At 52.4% G+C, this 17,005-nt stretch overlaps 2 protein-coding genes across 4 annotated transcripts in view; one reads left to right on the forward strand and one right to left on the reverse strand.

The window, feature by feature from the left end:
* Positions 1-17,005, forward strand: part of LOC148654417 (achaete-scute homolog 4-like) — a 171,895-nt gene that overhangs the window by 19,156 nt on the left and 135,734 nt on the right. The window lies entirely within an intron of this gene.
* The window catches only part of smc1b (structural maintenance of chromosomes 1B), a 40,147-nt gene that overhangs the window by 1,603 nt on the left and 21,539 nt on the right, over positions 1-17,005 (reverse strand). The window contains exons 13-22 of one of the 2 annotated variants that reach the window (XM_088646638.1): positions 13,190-13,327; positions 11,790-11,906; positions 9,816-9,922; positions 8,522-8,663; positions 4,661-4,806; positions 3,393-3,546; positions 3,168-3,266; positions 2,854-3,010; positions 1,626-1,780; positions 296-447 (exon numbers count right to left, since the gene is read on the reverse strand). In XM_088646638.1, the coding sequence (XP_088502764.1) occupies positions 296-447; positions 1,626-1,780; positions 2,854-3,010; positions 3,168-3,266; positions 3,393-3,546; positions 4,661-4,806; positions 8,522-8,663; positions 9,816-9,922; positions 11,790-11,906; positions 13,190-13,327 (1,367 nt within the window). The remainder of the gene's footprint in view (positions 1-295; positions 448-1,625; positions 1,781-2,853; positions 3,011-3,167; positions 3,267-3,392; positions 3,547-4,660; positions 4,807-8,521; positions 8,664-9,815; positions 9,923-11,789; positions 11,907-13,189; positions 13,328-17,005) is intronic. The other variant, XM_088646639.1, reaches the window with a different exon arrangement.

Below are 17,005 nucleotides of genomic sequence, written 5' to 3' on the forward strand. Positions count from 1 at the left end.
GGAGGCCAAGATTAGGCCAGGACACCTGGATTTATACCCCTACCCTTTTTGAGAAATTCCTTTGGATGTCGGGGGAATGACAGCACTGTCCAGGGCGTACCTGGCCTGGTGCTCCCTTACTATGACCCTGAATTGCAGCCATACTCTACACATGTAAGGAGATGCCAAGGTTCCACACACATCTTTGACAAGAAGACAGTGTCTGGGTTGTCTTTTTGGCAGTGGGGGAAGGGGGAGAAAAAAACGAAAATACCTCTGAAAGCGGAAAGATCCGAGAGGCGGGTCCGACTCTTACCTGTTGACAGCGAAGACCAGGGCCAGGGCAGCGATGGACTTCTCTCCCCCCGACAGGTTGTCCATGGGCATGAAGCGCTTGCCCGGGGAGACGCAGTTGTAGTTGATGCCCTCGAGGTAGGGCTCCTCGGGGTTCTCGGGGCTGAGGAAAGCCTGGCCCGATGGACAGGGACCACGTGGTTAAGACGTATACAACGGGGCAGGTCACCGATCCGCGCGGCTTTCGCAGCCGGGCGACGGGGGCCATAGGAGACGCCGGAGCGCGTGCTCTGGAGCTGCCCCCTTCGCCGAAGCAGCGAGGGGCAGAAACGGACAAACACTCTGCAACCCCCAGGCAGCGGGAGCGGTGCTCAGTTACCAGCGCACCCTGCTGGGGCTGGACGTCAGGTGACTGATCAGGTGACTGTCCATTATCAGTCCGGGACCGGGACCGGGACCGGGACCGGGACCGGACTGGACAAGGGGACGGCGGTAGTCGCTTTGGCCGCCGGTGTCCCCAGTAAAACCGCGGAAGGCGAGGAACTCTTTCATTGGTGCAGGTCCACTTGCACTGACTGATAACGGACAGTCACCTGATTCAGAAACCTTTTAATCGCTTAGAGTGGGATCTATTACTAGAACCGGTATTGCGAGATGTTTTCTGTGAAATAAAGTTGATTTGGATAGAAAAAAACAGTGTCGATGTTACGTATAGAGGTTCTAGTAGGGAGCTGTGTCAGCATGCAGTCGGGTGTCTCCACCACTCTTTGACATTTTTAAAGCTCACTTAAAAACCTTCTGCCGTGGGCTTTTAAGGTGTTGCGATCTGGTTTTACTCTTCCGACACCTGAAGAAGGCTCCACAGCCTTCTTCTCCTCTTTTCTTCTCCTTTCAGCCCGGAATAAACCTTTTACGTGTTCCTGTATTACGTACGGTATAACCCTCACCCAAGACCTCATTTCATTCTGTGAAAGACGACAATGCAACGTTTTTGTGCGGCTCGTTAGCTGTTCGTTTGTTGTGTTTTGACATTTATTTCCACAGGTAACCTCCCATCTATGTTGTCATAATGTAAGAAGTGCATCACATATAAAAACAACTGTAGAATGAAAGACGAGGGCAGGATGTTACTTTGTTATTTAGTAGAAGTTCTTATCTGTAAACCCGTTCGTCGATAGAGAGTTTTTTTTGTTAAAAAAAAGAAAGAAAATGCAGTCTAAGATCCCCAGTTAATTCGCCAGTGTCAGGCGAGAGGAAGACAAACCCCACCAGACGCTAAGCGAGGGTGGGTCCGGTGACCTCCCAGACGAGACACCTCCGAGCGACTGCTCTGTACAACGGCGTCTCCTCACCTGGGCGCTGGTGTTGCGACACAGCCTTTTGTAGATCTGATCGATGGCGACGCAGACGTGCTCGAAGCACTGGCTGAAGAGTTGGTACCGCCGGGCTTTCACCTGCTCGAACTCCAGACGGGCCTTGTTCGCCGCTCTCCTGCTGGCCTCAAACTCTTATCAGATAGATAAGATACTTTATTGATCCCGTGAGGGAAATTGCAGTGCGACAGAAGCTTCACACAGACAACACAGCCACAGTGTAATGAATGGTACAATAATACAACACATACAATACAATCAATACAGTGAGAAGTGCAAGAAGAGTTACAGTCACAGTCCAGAACACACAAAGAACAAACCAGAACAGAACAGTGCATAAAAAAAGTCATATTGCACAATGTGACTGTAAATGTATTGCACGGGTCCCTGGCATATATTGCACAAAAACGGTTGTAAACGGGAAAAGAAAAAGAACAGATGTATCAGTTTAATGTTCAGTCCAGAAACAGGTCACTGTCAATGTTGCCTCTGCCCAGACGCAAGGTGGATGCGTTGTACAGTCTTGTGGGAGAAGGCAGGAAAGCAAGAAAACAAAACAAAAGCACAAGGCGTGCAAGAGCAAGCCTTCAGCCACAAAACCGAAATACCCACAGCGCACTGCCAGTCAGCGGATATTTTAGAATTATCCAGGTTACATTTCGCTGAGAACATCAGGCGGGTTGCAAAGGAGTGGAGACCGTCTGGATGCTTTTCAACAACACCGTCGATAGAAAATCGAAATATCACAGCTGGACATAAATGTACATAACTGTGTTATGGCTCAAGTGTAAAAAGTAGACTTTCGGGTCAACTGGCCAACCCCCTGTGCCTTTAGAGCAGATCCACTGTGAGACTGGAGGTCTTACGCACTACTGAGCTGGACTGCGAGGAGAAAGATCTTTGCGTACGAAAACTTTCAGGCCCTCCCCTTAGCGGCCTACATTGTCCCGAGAGTAAAGACCACTAACATCCCGCACTGTAGGAGGAGTCCAAACCGTTTTAGGTATCCGGGGATCTTCCTTGTTAGCGTCCCAGGTTTCTGTACTTCGAGTACTCTTTGAGCGCAGAGAGCTTGAGCGCCCAGTGCTCAGCTCTGTGAGACACGGCGAGGAAGAAAGGGGAAGAACTGGACGGGAGAGAGAGGGAGGGGACAGAGCCGCCGCCGCCGCCGCCGCTATCGGCAAGCGGGCGTCTGAGCTGCTCGTACCGTGGGCGACTTCCTGGAACTTCCCCTGCACCCTGGACATCTTCTCCAGCACCTTCAGATTGGGAGCGGTGGACCTCTTGAGGACGTCCTCCTGGGCCCGGGCCGCCTGCTCCAGCCTCTCCAGCTGCGCCTGAATCTCCTTCTCGTCTTCCAGCCCCTGTGGGGAACCCAGCGGCTGAGGGCCGGCTCGTCGGAGCTCGCGCCAGAGGGGAAGCTCCCGAGACGGCGCGGGGGGGCGGACGGTTTCGATCAGGCGGACCGAACGGATGCCGCCGCCGCCGGAGACGGGAATCGTTTTTTCCGCCCCCCCTCACCTGGAGGTCGTCTTCCAGCGCGCCGAAGTCGATCAGCAGCTGTCCCTCGCGCTCGTAGATATCCGCCGTGGTGGCCACGCTCTCCATCTCCGAGTCGAGCTGCGCAGACCAGACACACACCAACGTTCAGCTTTTTTTTTTTTCCCCTGGGGATGACGCAGGAAAACCGGGCCGCCGGTTTCTCGCGCCGCACGGAGGGGGGGGTCGACCGCTTTGCGCCCTCACCTGCACCTCGCTGATGTCGTCCAGGGACCCCGACAGGAAGGGGATCGGCAGCCCCAGGATCTTGCAGGAGAGCAGGATGTTGTGTCTCTCCATCTTCTTCTGCTCCACAGAGGTTTCGAGGGACAAGACTTCTTTCTGCATCCTCCCGAGCTGCCTGCAGGGGTTGCGCCCGAAGGACAGGATCATTTAAAGAGCAAAGAACTGCTGAATAACTATTAATCTGACCGAAGACGTCTTTAACCCCCCCCCCCCAGGCACTCCCCCTGGGGCGTGGGGTTCCCAGGGTGACCTGCCGGGAAAGACGGGGCTCAGTTTTCCCAGAACGTGGCTTCACTCCAACATCATCCAGGTGGGGCTGCACACTGGTGGTGGTGGAGGGGATCCCCATTACCTGTAAAGCGCTTTGAGTGGAGTGTCCAGAAAAGCGCTATATAAGTGTAAGCTATTATTATTATTATTACCTCCATACCGGCACACCTTCTGGGGAATCCACAAAGACTTTTTCTGGAACGTGCCCATCCCTGGATTGATTTAATGTCATTTGCTTCTTGAAAAGAGTTCAAAAGGCGAACATTCGGAAACCGAAAATGGTATTCGCACTACTTTACGTACAAACTTTCCGATTTCTTTCCCCCTTAGGTGTAGGAAATCGCCCAGCATGACTAATTACCCATATAGAGGCCGGACCGGTCAAAAGACGGAACACTGAAGTTTCTTTATATACACACATCTAGCTCTCACTGCAGAGAAAATCAGGTCTTGAATGCACGCTTCGTTCAAGCAAAAATGAACCGTACGTTACGGGATAAGTGTGCCGATGACCCATGACCTGTGGGTGTTTACACTAGGCTTCTAAACTGTTCGTGATCCCAAAAAAAAGTCTCCTACTGCAGCACCATACGTAGCTACAGCATTAACTTACTGTCACGGCTCGTGCCTTCTCTCGTAAACGCCCTGGCATTCCCACGCGTACTAGATCCCACACACGCCCATCCAGGAACTCATTATCCAACCACAGCTCTCTCTCCTCGATATTGAAACACTCTTCACCTGCGCTCAACTACTGAGATCTCTTCCACGGCCCTCTCGCCTTCCCGACCCGGTTCTCCTAGTTTCGCCTTCGCTCTTGCCCGGCGACTTGGGTCTGGCCTACTGGATTTGCTTTTGCTCGAACCCCCTTCCTCGCGGCTTCGCGCCGGGGCCCAACAACTCGCCCCTTTCAGAAACCCCCCCGACACCCGCGAGGTCTCCGTTCCCCCCACACTAACCTGGAGACCTCCTGCAGACCCTTGACCCTCCTCTCGGCCTCCTCCTTGGCGCTGTTCACTTCCGCAGTCTTAGCCGCCAGCCTGTTCCTCAGGTCCAGCAGGGCGGCCGTGGCCTCGTCGACGGCTCTCAACAGGTCGTCTTCCACCTGGGAGGAAGACAAACGGTTACCGGCCGCGTGGTGTACCTGGGCGAGGGTCCCTGACCAGGTGAACACCCTACCATCCATCCCTTTTCCTACCATTTTATCCAGCCCGGGATAACAGGAGAAGCCGAAGCCTATCCCGGTACGGAATGGGAGCAAGGTAGGACACACCCTGGAAGGCACGCTCGTCCGTCACAGGGTAGACCAACAGAGACACACACACACACACACACACACACACACACACACACACACACACACACCAGGGCCAATTTTCCCAGAAGCCAATCAACCCACCAACTTGTCTTTGGACTGTGGGAGGAAACTGGAGCGCCTGGAGACAGGAGAACATGCAAACTCCACACAGACAGCACAGCCCGGGTCCAGAATAGAACCCTGGGCCCCAGCACTGCAAGGCAGCGATGCTGACCACTGTCCCCATGGTCCGCTCACCTCCCTAACATTTCTCCTAATACGATGCAGACCAAAATGGTGCAACTCTTATCAGCGATGCAGTTTTTAACGTCTAATTGGCAGATCCGGTAAACGTCTGTTTGTATCGGGGACGCACATTTCTAACCACATTATCACAGGTCTCACAAAGCTCAAGCTCTGTTTATGACCACTGCAAAGGGCTGACTAATACCTCTTGAATAAAAAGAGACATATAATCTATTTAAGGCTGAGGTGAGGGTACCTTTTTGATATTTAAATATAACACTGTGTTTACTAAAACACTGTGACTTTTGATAACCAATGCATCGATATTAAACAGCAACCAAAAATGACACTGTCATACTTCTGACACGGTGCAACAAGAAACTCTAGATAAAAATAACCTTATGAAGTCAGAACAGTAGCCGATGGGGAATGCTGAGATAAAAGGACCTCTCTCATGCGAACCACTATGCTAATCGTCACCTGCTCCTTGAACACCTCACTGAAATTAAATGCACAGCTACCCTTTCCTTTGTGTATTGATAACGATCTGTTAGACACCCGCATAATAGCTCACTGCCTTCATTCTTTGGTTTTCAACCCTCAGTAGCTGTTTTTAGACATTTTCTGTTGCTTGTGTTTCCTTCCAAAAAGCCCTTTTGTATTCTGGGATGTTTTGTTTTTGTAATGGTGAAGCATTCCCCCACACGTCACACCAGCGCCAGGCGAGACAATGCTAAAGCTGCTTTCCTTTTACTTCAACTGGCAAAGCAGAAAACCAATCTGACCTGGAAATCAAACCAAGCAAATAACTGAGGGCCAAACTATTATACACGGATGGTAGTGGCTGGTCTTAAAGGCACTGGTCTTAATACAAGTGTCGAAACGAGCCGACTTTTAGCTCCAGCGCTGCTAGGCCAGATTCAAAGAAGCCGAATCCGAGCTCTTCCACGTGCACTGACCTATCAAAGGGCTCCCCCTAGTGGAGGACCAATGTAGAACAACTAAACTGTCACAGTACGTCACAAACAGGGGAATCTACAGGGAAGAGAGCACTGCTGCCAACAACGAGAAAATTGGAGGAAATCAAAAATGTCCTCAGTTATCTCGTGACAAGGAGACGGCAGATTATGTTGTAATTATGAGATAGCACCTTCTCACGTACTGCATGCGATCGGGTCGACACCCCAGTTGTGGAGTCCTGAACTGTGGGAATCCTACTCCGTTGGGCCCCTCAGCGAGGCCCTTCACCCCAGCTGCTTCAGGGGCGCCATATAAATGGCCGACCCTGCGCTCTGACCCCCAGCTTCTCTCTCCCTGTCTGTGTGTCTCATGGAGAGCGAGCTGGGGTCTGCGAAAAGACACATTCCTCATGCAAGACATTGTATCTGGCCAATAAAGTGATCTCATCTCTTACAATACCCACATTGTCAATATCAGACTTACAGCAATGGAATGGATTGCACGGACAGCTCTTCCTGGTTTACAGGTAAGTGTGACTGTCCTCACGGTTATAAAGACTGCTGTAAGAGGACCAGAGGAAGGGTCATCCAGGACAGGTACTTTAGGAACGATCTGCTCACTATACTTGACTTAGACCTGACCAAGATGGCCGCTAAGAGAAACCAGCTGACCCACAGATGGAAAGAGCTCAGTCTGAAAGACAACGAGACGCAGGTGGGTCTCATCAGGAAACAAAACATATATGCCCCGGAAACAGTGAACCGGCGCGGAAGCCAGTAGGTGAATGCGTTTTGGAGAAGACAGTGGAGTTTGGTTAGAGTGGACAAAGATTTAAGGACAACGGATTTACGGAATAAATAAAGGATAACGGATAACGGCGCGGATTTGTTGGATTTTACGAACTTTTGGAACACGGTCTGAACAAGGACAGAGAAAACGGATTGCGAACTGGTTTGGAGGACGGACGGACGGACGAACGAAAGAAAAGGAGGAAACCTCACGAAAATAAAAGAAGAGTGTGTGGTGTGAGTACTTTCGGACTTATTACGTTTATCTATTCCCCCTGAGACACCACACTGTGTTCACAAGAGGCAGAAACTGTGACGCCTCGCTACGATTAAACCGCAGTGGAAAGCCGGACACCGTCGCGAACACTGAGCCCATGGCTCCAGCCGAGCTCTCAGCAGCTTCTAGGAGGGGACGGTGTGCTGGTGTACAACGTAACAGGTTGCTCGTACACTCAAATGACCATTGCTATCTTGCAGATACGAGGTAATTTGCTAGGTTTAGGCCTTCCTGTGTTTCGTCACGATTACTGGGCAGCTAAAGCATCAGTCATGGCAAACTGGCTTTCCCTCGCGAATCTGGCATAGGGTGAAAACATACCCATGTGGTGAAATGCAGATGCTCTAGCCAACACTAAAAAAATCTCTCCCTCTGCTTTGCTTTATTGGAAAACCCAAATCACCGAATAAAATGGCACACTCCAAGTGTTTTTCTGAGCAACAGCCTGAGAATATTAAATCAGAACCACCGTGGACTGTTCCAAGACTTCTTACCTCGCCTCTCGATTCGGATTGTTTGCCTCCGGTGTCTGTTTGGATTTCGACCTTCCTTACTCTCATTGACCACGATCTCGCCTCTCGATTCGGATAGTTTGCTGCCGTGTCTACCGGCGACTCCTGTGGCTGGACAGGATCCATATCTCCTCATTTGTGTATCCTTGCACCCTCTTGCCATTCTCGGAAGAAGGTTCAGCACAACAGGGTCCAACATCGCCCGCCCCCCCCCCCCCCCCAGGAGGCCGTAATACACTCCACCCGAACACCAGGAGAGACACTGCCACCAGAAGGGAGGGCGACACCGAGCCCGAGGGGACCCCCCGAACCCTGCCTGGGCGACGGGAGCTGGGCGTGGCCCCCTCTGATGCAGTCTGAACCCCTCCCCCGCAACGCACAGGTATCTACGTGCCTTTTGGAGCAAGTTTGTTTTACTTTTGGGTGTCAATATCCACATTCATGAGAGACCGGCAGGTCGAACGCACCTGAGACGGGCACAGGAACTTCTGTTGGTAAGATTTGACCTTCGCTGCAGGAAACTCTTAGTCACTGACTGCCTCCTTTACACAGAAACCTTCAAAACTATTTGCAGCTTTTAAGTACTTTCCAATTTATCACCGAGAACCTGGCTGTTCTTTTCAGAAAGGCAATGAATTAAAAGCAATGGGTAATATCCATTAATAATTTACTGCATGATGCACTGCCTCCACGATCCACGCTGCGAATATTGTGCTCTTCTCAAAAACGGACAGCCTTACTTTCTTCTGCTCGGCAATCCTGCGTTCCTCCTGGTCAATGGTCTCCTCCAGTTCCTGGATCTTCTTCCTCTGCTTCTGCAGCTGCTCCAGTTCGTAGTCCAGCTGGGTTCCGAGCCGCGTTTTCTGGGTTTCGAACTGCAGCCTAGCGGGGGACACGGACACCCGGCGGTCATTAAAATCCTGGAGGAAAACTGAAGATGACATAAGGCTTCTCCTCGTAGCTCACAACCTGCGCTTCTAGTTAAAAATGCAGACTTTCCTTTGGTTTGGTTCTCTAATGAACTGCAGTACTGTTTGGACTTTGCATGTTCTCCATTGTTTGTGTGGGTTTCCTCCCGCAGACCATAAACATGCTGGTAGGTTAAATGGCGTCTGGGAAAACTGGCCCTGGTGTGAGAGTGTGTGTGTCTGTGTGTGTCCTGTGATGGACTGGCCCTGGTGCGAGTGTGTTTGTGTGTGTCCTGTGATGGACTGGCCCTGGTGTGAGTGTGTTTGTGTGTGTCCTGTGATGGACTGGCCCTGGTGTGAGTGTGTTTGTGTGTGTCCTGTGATGGACTGGCCCTGGTGTGAGTGTGTTCGTCCTGTGATGGACTGGCCCTGTTGTGAGTGTGTTTGTGTGTGTCCTGTGATGGACTGGCCCTGGTGTGAGTGTGTTTGTGTGTGTCCTGTGATGGACTGGCCCTGGTGTGAGTGTGTTTGTGTGTGTCCTGTGATGGACTGGCCCTGGTGTGAGTGTGTTTGTGTGTGTCCTGTGATGGACTGGCCCTGGTGAGAGTGTGTTTGTGTGTGTCCTATGATGGACTGGCCCTGGTGTGAGTGTGTTTGTGTGTGTCCTGTGATGGACTGGCCCTGGTGTGAGTGTGTGTGTGTGTGTGTGTCCTATGATGGACTGGCCCTGGTGTGAGTGTGTGTGTGTGTCCTCTGATGGACTGGTGTCCTGCCCAGGCTGTACCCTGCCTTGCGCCCCTTGCTTGCTGGGATAGACTCCAGCTCCCCCACGATCCTGTACTGGAAGAGGAGGTTAGAAAATGGATGAGCGGATGGTTTTGTTAACCAATGTACTGCGTTATGCATGGGAACTTTGAAAAGGCACTTTGGCAGGTTCCCGGAAAACGTCACTTACGCAAAACAAATGAGACTTCCACACATTCACAATCCACGCAACGCCACGACGGCGGCGTTATGCCTCCATCGGTCCCCAGTTTGGAGGGCTAACCCAAACGAACGAATGAGAAAGCAGGGACACCGGTCCAACAGGGTTCTGAGAACCGGCTGACACACGGGAGGAACCTGCCGTTTCTTGTCAGTCTCCTGCTGCTGCTTGATGTGCTCGTCCTCGTACTCCCGGATGTTGGCAACACCAATCTCAATGCAGAAATCGAAGAACACCGCGTCTTCAATCTAGGAGGGCAGAATACGTCACAGTATTTCAAGGCTCCTGCTCCTCCTCAAGTCCTCCTAAGCCACAAGGTGCTCTGGGAAGGGGGACGACGAATGCCCTTAGTGACATTTATGTTCGCTGTTTAACTTGCAGTCCGGGGCTGACTGCCCCCGCATCTTCCTCTGCCTCCTACACGCTGTCGTGTCCTAAGGCACTCAAACGTCAGACGTTGCTAGGACCAGTAAAAAAAATCCACACACTTAAAAGTCCGTCAATCCAAACACAATCCAAGCTTAATATTACACACAACCAATATCCCCATTTCTCATGTCTGAATAGGACAATCTGCAGCCTGAGCCTCACTTTGCTCAAGTGGAGAACTGCATCCACCACAAGGAGACAAGAAGAGGTGAATTCCGCGCGAAAACACAGAAGAAGCTCAGTGTGATGGCTGTCGTGCCTACTTCGGGTGTGGGAGAGAGAGCAGCCCAGTGTGTGATCTCCTGTCCCAGCCTGAGGAACAGACAGTGAGCCTGTCTCTCAATAATAATAATACAGTGTGTGATCTCCTGTCTCAGCCTGAGGAACAGACAGTGAGCCTGTCTCTCAATAATAATAAGTGTGTGATCTCCTGTCCCAGCCTGAGGAACAGACAGTGAGTCTGTCTCTCAATAATAATAATACAGTGTGCAATCTCCTGTCCCAGCCTGAGGAACAGACAGTGAGCCTGTCTCTCAATAATAATAATACAGTGTGTGATCTCCTGTCCCAGCCTGAGGAACAGTGAGCCTGTCTCTCAGTAATAATAATACAGTGTGTGATCTCCTGTCCCAGCCTGAGGAACAGACAGTGAGCCTGTCTCTCAATAATAATAATACAGTGTGTGATCTCCTGTCCCAGCCTGAGGAACGGAGAGTGAGCCTGTCTCTCAATAATAATAATACAGTGTGTGATCTCCTGTCCCAGCCTGAGGAACAGACAGTGAGCCCGTCTCTCAATAATAATACAGTGTGTGATCTCCTGTCCCAGCCTGAGGAACAGACAGTGAGCCTGTCTCTCAATAATAATAATACAGTATGTGATCTCCTGTCCCAGCCCGAGGAACAGTGGGCCTGTCTCCCAATAATGCTCCATATGTTTACAGTATATGTAAATATTTTATGACATGTCTCTGTTGTAAACGTCTGTAATATATCTGTAGATTTTATTTTTTGTTTTGTTCCCTGTTAATTTTATTATTTTCATTTGCTTTGGCAACACTGATTGTACCCATCGGTCATGCTAATAAAGCCCCTTGAATTGAAGTGAATTGAGAGAGAGAGAGAGACCACAACAGAACAACCCCTCTCTCATATCTGAAGGAGTCTGAATAGCCTGAACAGTTTCTCCTTCCCGTTTTTCAACCTTTTCTCGTTCCTCATCTTGCCGAACTTGAGTCTTGCAGTTTAGTGTTCACGAAGCGGCCTGTTACAAAATCGAAAAGGCACAGAACCCTGCTTAACTGCTACATCTGTTCTCTTTCTTTTTCTTTTTCCCGTTTACAACCGTTTTTTGTGCAATATATGCCAGGGACCTGTGCAATACATTTATATCTATATCTATATTTACATCTATATTCATATTCATATGTGTGATACGATTTTTCTGTGTACTGTTCTGTTCTAGTTTGTTCTTGTGTGTCCGGACTGTGAGTAACTCTTGTATTGTATTGTATGTATTGTACTATTATTATATAATTCGTTACACTGTGGCTGTGTTGTGTGTGTTAAGCTGCTGTTGCACTGCAATTTCCCTCACGGGATCAATAAAGTATCTATCTATCTTCACATGCCGCGATCTCGCGCTGCAGACGGAGGTAAAAGGGCGTCTCCGCATCTCCCCGCCTACCGCGTTCATCTCTTCTTGGATGCCGGTCATTCGGGCCTCCCTCTCCTCCACGCTCCCCTTCAGCATGGCCACCTCCGCCTCCAGGTTCATCAGCTCACTCTCCAGCTTCGACTTTTCCTGGAGGCCGCAGGACGAGAAGGAAGCTGAGACGGACGCAGAAGTCCAGCCACAGCTTTCGCACCCAGCAGTCTGTCACAAGGAAACTGACCAGCCTTAAGGGACAGAGGGTCAGACGTCTCGACCAGGTTTCATCTCTGTTTCCGGACGACGCGACAGAGACAGAAGGGAGGATCGTGTTTGGCAATTTGTCAAAATATCCACCCATCCTAATTTCCTAACTGCTTCTTCCAATTCAGAGTCGTAGGCAGAGCAGGAGCCTATGGGCGCCATGCAGGGTACTCCCTGGACAAGACACCAGTCCATCAAGGACATACGCATTCACACCAGGGCCAGTCCATCACAGGACACACACACACACTCACACCAAGGCCAGTCCATCACAGGACACACACACACACACACACACACACACACACACCAGGGCCAGTCCATCACAGGACACACACACACTCACACCAGGGCCAGTCCATCACAGGACACACACAGACACACTCACACCAGGGCCAGTCCATCACAGGACACACACAGACACACTCACACCAGGGCCAGTCCATCACAGGACACACACAGACACACACTCACACACACTCACACCAGGGCCAGTCCATCACAGGACACACACAGACACACACTCACACACACTCACACCAGGGCCAGTCCATCACAGGACACACACAGACACACTCACACCAGGGCCAGTCCATCACAGGACACACACAGACACACTCACACCAGGGCCAGTCCATCACAGGACACACACAGACACACACTCACACACACTCACACCAGGGCCAGTCCATCACAGGACACACACAGACACACACTCACACACACTCACACCAGGGCCAGTCCATCACAGGACACACACAGACACACACTCACACACACTCACACCAGGGCCAGTCCATCACAGGACACACACAGACACACACACACTCACACCAGGGCCAGTCCATCACAGGACACACACAGACACACACACTCACACCAGGGCCAGTCCATCACAGGACACACACAAACACACACACACTCACACCAGGGCCAGTCCATCACAGGACACACACAGACACTCACACACTCACACCAGGGCCAGTCCATCACAGGACACACACAGACACTCACACTCACACCAGGGCCAGTCCATCACAGGACACACACAGACACTCACACTCACACCAGGGCCAGTCCATCACAACACACACTCTCACACACTCTCACACACTCTCACACACTCTCACACACTCTGTGCCCTTCACAGTTGCCGGCGGGACCCTGTTTACCACATTGCACTGGGCCAGGTTCCTCTTCCTGATGGAGTCCAGCTCGCTGAGGGTGTACTTGAGCCTGGTCTGGACCCCCTGAGCCTGGGCCGCCACCTGCTTCAGATCCGCCTCCTTCCTCCTCACCTTCATCAGCTCCTGCACGGCACAGGCAGACGTAGAGTCGCAGACTTTTAAGGGCACTGAGTCCAGGTAGACACCAATACTGCCTGACCTCAGTGGCGCTACACAACTTGAGTATTAAACATGAATTAAATATGGATCCTTACACAGGAAACTGAAGTGAAAGAATTATGCCAGCAGCGACAGGTATCACTCATTCGGGGATCAGATCATAGACAGGGTTTTCACCCGTCTATCTCATTGACCTTGTCTAGTCTGATGAATCATAGTCCTTCTCATGTTCCTAGACAAGAGATCCCCTCGGCCCATCTAGACTGTTGGCTAATGAGTAGTTAATTGACTGGAGGAGCTCACCCAGCTGCGTCTTGAGAACAGCCAGGGTGTCGGCTTCAACCACAGGGCTGGACAACTTGTTCCCCACCCCCACCAACCTCTGTGTACAGAAGAGCCTCCTGTCCTGACTGGAGGAGCTCACCCAGCTGCGTCTGGAGAACAGCCAGGGTATCTGCTTCAACCACAGGGCTGGACAGCTTGTTCCCCACCCCCACCAGAGGAGACACACCTCCTCTCCTCAGTTTTAAACACGCTTCCAAGAAACTAGCTTGACATCTGATATCTAAATCAGCGGAAGTATCTCTTTCCAAGAGCGGTAAAGGTGAGATAATTGCGGCTTTCCCCTTTGATGAGGTCCCGCCCCCACCCTACGGCTGTTCCTGGAAAGAAAACATTACATTATAACAGCGAAAAGGCAATACATTTCGGTCTTCACAAAACGGCCCGTTACAATCGAAAAGCACAGAAATCTGTCCAACGTGCTGCAATCTCACAGAGTCTAAAGGCTTCTTATTTTTCCTTTTACCACATTCATCTCTTCCTGGTGTCACGATTATAGTCCCCCCTCCTTAAGGGTGCTCCAGCCCTTTCACTTATGACTTTATTCTGCGCACCTGATTCCTATTCCCAGCCCACCTTAAAAGCCAGGCGCTGACACTCATCCGGGCTCTGCATCTGATTTCCGTATCGTGCGAGTCCGGGACCTGGAAGCGCCTGGTCCCGTTAAGGTTTTAACCTCTGTTCCCGTTCCTGTTCCCTGTCCGCCGGTTCGGACCCAGCCTCTGGTTTTAATTCCTTGTTCTGATGGATCTCCTGGTTTTGGACTTACCCATTTGTTTGGATACTCTCTAAGGATTACTCTTTTGGATTGTTCGCCTCGGCCACACCTCCCCCGTGCACCAGCACACCTTGGACACGCCCCCCTGTCTTCAGCCCCGTATTCCTGCATGACGTTTCCCCAGTGTTTCCCCACTTCTTCGGATTGTGTCGTCCGCATAGGGTCCGGAAAGAACTGTTCGTTACACCTGGGTGCTGCTCATTCGGGCCACTGAAGCGACCGATAAGATGGGAGCACGTTTCCATCTTCCATCCTCTTTAAAAAGAGCTCAGAGACCCTGGACGGGCTCGAACCAGCAGCCTTTCGGCCAACAGCCGAAATGCGTTACCCGACGGCGCGACACAGGCCTGGAAGCGAGCCCGTCGATGAGTAGCTGACAAGCCTAGAAAGTTGATGAGACTCCTCGGCGGTATCTCAGTTTAGCATCTTCCTGTCGCACATCTGGAGCCACCTGGGGAGGTGACCTCGAATCACACCCAGTTAGAAACCGGTGAGCTTCTCCCACGCGGGGCAGGGGTGTTCCGCTCTGTTACGGGGGCGTGTATTTAGATTTAAGAAGTTCCCAAGACAGATTCATTGGGAAAGGTGAGAGTATTGACCAAAATGGGGGTCGAAAGTCAGAATCCACAAACCACAGTCAGAAGTCAAGCCAGGGTGCTCGGGTAGCACAGACAGGGGAGAAACACAAATGGCGAGATCCACAAGTGGTAGTCGAGAAGCCGAGCCAAGGGGATCGGGTACCGAAAACGGGGGAGAAACACCAACGCCGAAACCCGGGAGCTGACATCCACAAATCGGAGTCGGGAGAAGGTAAGGCAGAAACCGAAGTATAAGACGCAAACCAAGAACCGCAACAGGTAGCTCTGAGAAGGTAAAAACCCAATACTGAGCAGGGAGCGTCGTGCCGGAAGATCCTAAAACCTGAAAAAGCCGGAGGTGTGGTGCTATCAGGTGCAGTGACTGGTGGGGTGTCCGGGAGAGAGGTGACTGGTGGGGAGAGAGGTGACTGGTGGGGAGAGAGGTGACTGGTGGGGTGTCCGGGAGAGAGGTGACTGGTGGGGAGAGAGGTGACAGTGAGGTGTCCGGGAGAGAGGTGACTGGTGGGGTGTCCGGGAGAGAGGTGACTGGTGAGGTGTCCGGGAGAGAGGTGACTGGTGAGGTGTCCGGGAGAGAGGTGACTGGTGGGGTGTCCGGGAGAGAGGTGACTGGTGGGGTGTCCGGGAGAGAGGTGACTGGTGAGGTGTCCGGGAGAGAGGTGACTGGTGGGAGAGAGGTGACTGGTGGGAGAGAGGTGACTGGTGGGGTGTCCGGGAGAGAGGTGACTGGTGGGGTGTCCGGGAGAGAGGTGACTGGTGAGGTGTCCGGGAGAGAGGTGACTGGTGGGGAGAGAGGTGACAGTGAGGTGTCCGGGAGAGAGGTGACTGGTGGGGTGTCCGGGAGAGAGGTGACTGGTGAGGTGTCCGGGAGAGAGGTGACTGGTGGGGTGTCCGGGAGAGAGGTGACTGGTGGGGTGTCCGGGAGAGAGGTGACTGGTGGGGTGTCCGGGAGAGAGGTGACTGGTGGGGAGAGAGGTGACAGTGAGGTGTCCGGGAGAGAGGTGACAGTGAGGTGTCCGGGAGAGAGGTGACTGGTGAGGTGTCCGGGAGAGAGGTGACAGTGAGGTGTCCGGGAGAGAGGTGACAGTGAGGTGTCCGGGAGAGAGGTGACTGGTGAGGTGTCCGGGAGAGAGGTGACTGGTGAGGTGTCCGGGAGAGAGGTGACTGGTGGGGTGTCCGGGAGAGAGGTGACTGGTGGGGTGTCCGGGAGAGAGGTGACTGGTGAGGTGTCCGGGAGAGAGGTGACTGGTGGGGTGTCCGGGAGAGAGGTGACTGGTGAGGTGTCCGGGAGAGAGGTGACTGGTGGGGTGTCCGGGAGAGAGGTGACTGGTGGGAGAGAGGTGACTGGTGGGGTGTCCGGGAGAGAGGTGACAGTGAGGTGTCCGGGAGAGAGGTGACTGGTGAGGTGTCCGGGAGAGAGGTGACAGTGAGGTGTCCGGGAGAGAGGTGACAGTGAGGTGTCCGGGAGAGAGGTGACTGGTGGGAGAGAGGTGACTGGTGGGGTGTCCGGGAGAGAGGTGACAGTGAGGTGTCCGGGAGAGAGGTGACAGTGAGGTGTCCGGGAGAGAGGTGACAGTGAGGTGTCCGGGAGAGAGGTGACAGTGAGGTGTCCGGGAGAGAGGTGACTGGTGAGGTGTCCGGGAGAGAGGTGACAGTGAGGTGTCCGGGAGAGAGGTGACTGGTGGGGTGTCCGTGAGAGAGGTGACTGGTGAGGTGTCCGGGAGAGAGGTGACTGGTGAGGTGTCAGGGAGAGAGGTGACTGGTGGGGTGTCCGGGAGAGAGGTGACTGGTGAGGTGTCCGGGAGAGAGGTGACTGGTGAGGTGTCCGGGAGAGAGGTGACAGTGAGGTGTCCGGGAGAGAGGTGACTGGTGAGGTGTCCGGGAGAGAGGTGACTGGTGGGGTGTCCGGGAGAGAGGTGACAGTGA

The sequence above is a fragment of the Lepisosteus platostomus genome, chromosome 9 (assembly GCF_059453375.1).
Source record: "Lepisosteus platostomus isolate fLepPlt1 chromosome 9, fLepPlt1.hap1, whole genome shotgun sequence".
NCBI classification, from domain to species: domain Eukaryota; kingdom Metazoa; phylum Chordata; class Actinopteri; order Semionotiformes; family Lepisosteidae; genus Lepisosteus; species Lepisosteus platostomus.